General features: G+C 62.5%; 1 protein-coding gene across 1 annotated transcript in view; it reads left to right on the top strand.

Annotated features, from left to right (window-relative positions):
- The window catches only part of LOC107120248 (talin-1-like), a 50,244-nt gene that overhangs the window by 25,875 nt on the left and 22,085 nt on the right, over positions 1 to 2,284 (top strand). The window contains 5 exon segments of the mRNA XM_015422896.1: positions 1,018 to 1,157; positions 1,342 to 1,435; positions 1,554 to 1,643; positions 1,738 to 1,860; positions 1,971 to 2,114. Coding sequence (XP_015278382.1) covers positions 1,018 to 1,157; positions 1,342 to 1,435; positions 1,554 to 1,643; positions 1,738 to 1,860; positions 1,971 to 2,114 — 591 coding nt within the window.

Below are 2,284 nucleotides of genomic sequence, written 5' to 3'. Positions count from 1 at the left end.
AGGTGGGCCTCACAAATGAGAGGCTAATCTTGGGGGAGTTGGTGTCTCTTTTCCCTTTGGACTCTGGTCGCCTAAAGATCACTGGGACTCATAGCCGGGGCTTACGTACCCTCCTTCAGTTTGGGGAGAGCTCCAGTCGCTGCATCACAGGTCTCCGAAGAGGTGGCAATGGGCATTTCCTAAAAATAACCTAAATAAATGGCAGATCCCTGTTAAATTGGCACACGGATCCCCAGATACAAAATTTTGTAGTTGAATAAAAATAGGAAATAGAGGCGGAAGATGGGGAGTATTCTGAGAAGAGCAGAAAGAGAGTAAGAAGTCAGAGAAGAGCAAGAGGTTTTCCTTTTCCATGCCTTGATTCTGCTTCTGGCCTACTCTTGGCGTAGCTTGAGTGGGTTACAAGCCTACTGGGAAAACTGCACGGCGAAAAAGAGGGAGAGCCCCCGGGGGGGGGGGAAGTGGTTGTCTTCCTTTTCCTGGGACCTTCGAGCCGCTCCCCCTCTCCCAGCGGGTGAAGGACTCGTGTGCCCTCTGCCCAGAAGTCCTGGCCGGGGGTGGTGGTGGTGGTGGGTGTCTCTCGTTCTAGGCCCGGCATGGCAGTGGGCAGGACGCAGTCTCTGCGCAGGGAGCTCAGTTGTTTCTGCTTGTGAAGAAATCAAGAGCTAGCAGGAATTACTTTCACGAAATCACTTCCGGCTTTTCTCAGTTCATAATGTTTGAGACATTCATTAGGTCTTTAAGTATCTGGGTTAGAAAACATGAGCTCATTTCCACCACCTCTTACAAGAGGGCCTTAAGGGTCCCCTCTGGCGGACGTGTGGCCGCGTGAACAGACCGGAGGTGGGTGGGTGGGTGGGTGAGTGACGGGCCCCCCGAGTGCCGCGGGAGCCTCGTGGAGGCTGGCGGCTCCGACTCTCTGCCGGCCTCTGGGTTCCCACCTGGCACCGGCAAGGCCTCCAGAGGGCGAGAGCTTTCCGAGCCCCCTCTCCCACCCCCCTTCTGCCCTCCCCACAGTCCAAGGAGGCCCAGGCCCAGGTGGTGTCCAACCTGAGGAGCATCTCCATGTCGTCCAGCAAGCTGTTGCTGGCGGCCAAAGCCCTTTCTGCGGATCCTGCCGCCCCCACCCTCAAGAACCAGCTGGCCGCTGCTGCACGGTAGGGCTCCCTCCGTCCCAGTGCTGGGAGGCGGGGGGGGGAGGGGGCGAGACGGCTGCGGGAGGGCGGTTGGGGGGCACCTGTTCCAGTGCCCCGGGGGGGGAGGGGACCTCACAGCTTCCCAGCAGGAGCTCTCCTGGCCACGGTGACGTGGGGCTCCCAGGACACGCTCGCGTCTTTGCAGGGCGGTGACGGACAGCATCAACCAGCTGATCACCATGTGTACCCAGCAAGCCCCGGGCCAGAAGGAGTGTGCCAATGCCCTGCGGGAGCTGGAGGTGAGTGGGCCGGCAGTGCCCGGGAGCGGGGCCGACTGCTGAGGGCCGGCGGGTGGGGTGGGGTGCCGGGTCAGAGCAGGGAGGGACCCTGAGCTCGCCTCTCCCCTTGGCCCCCCAGACGGTGCGAGAGCTCCTGGAGAACCCCACCCAGGCCGTCAACGACATGTCCTACTTCAACTGCCTGGACAGCGTCATGGAGAACTCCAAGGTGAGGAGCGGACTGGTCTCTCGGCAGGGCGGAGGGGGGGGGGCTCGAGGGAGCTGCCTCTCCGTACGAGCAGCCGCCTTTCTGTCTCCGGCAGGTCCTGGGCGAGGCGATGGCTGGCATTTCCCAGAATGCCAAGAACAGCAAGTTGCCTGAGTTTGGTGACTCGATCAGCACCGCCTCCAAGGCCCTCTGCGGCTTCACTGAAGCGGCTGCCCAGGTGAGAGGAGGCCAGGCCCAGAGGGCGGCCGGGGGGGGGGAGGGGCTGCCCCCAAGCCCCCTCCTCTTGGGCTGTTCCTACCGGCTCTTCTCTCTGTCCCCCCCCCCCAGGCAGCCTACCTGGTTGGCGTCTCTGATCCCAACAGCCAGGCCGGCCAGCAAGGCCTGGTGGACCCCACCCAGTTTGCGAGAGCCAACCAAGCCATCCAGATGGCCTGCCAGAACCTCATCGACCCGGCCTGCACGCAGTCACAGGTAGGAGGGGGCCTTTCTTCCAGGGCTGCTCGGCTGAGGGCCGCTGCCAGAGCTCTGAGGGCAGGTCACATGACCGGGCTGACGGAGGGGGAGGGCACAGCCCGGGGAGGCCGGCCCCTCCCCAAGACGAGGCCTTGGGACAGAGGCTGCAGAGCTCTGAGGAGACACTT

The sequence above is a fragment of the Gekko japonicus genome, unplaced genomic scaffold (genome assembly GCF_001447785.1).
Source record: "Gekko japonicus isolate JY-2015 unplaced genomic scaffold, Gekko_japonicus_V1.1 scaffold49, whole genome shotgun sequence".
NCBI classification, from domain to species: Eukaryota; Metazoa; Chordata; class Lepidosauria; order Squamata; family Gekkonidae; genus Gekko; species Gekko japonicus.
Note: the sequence above shows the minus strand (reverse complement) of the source record. Positions and strands in the feature narration are given on the sequence as shown.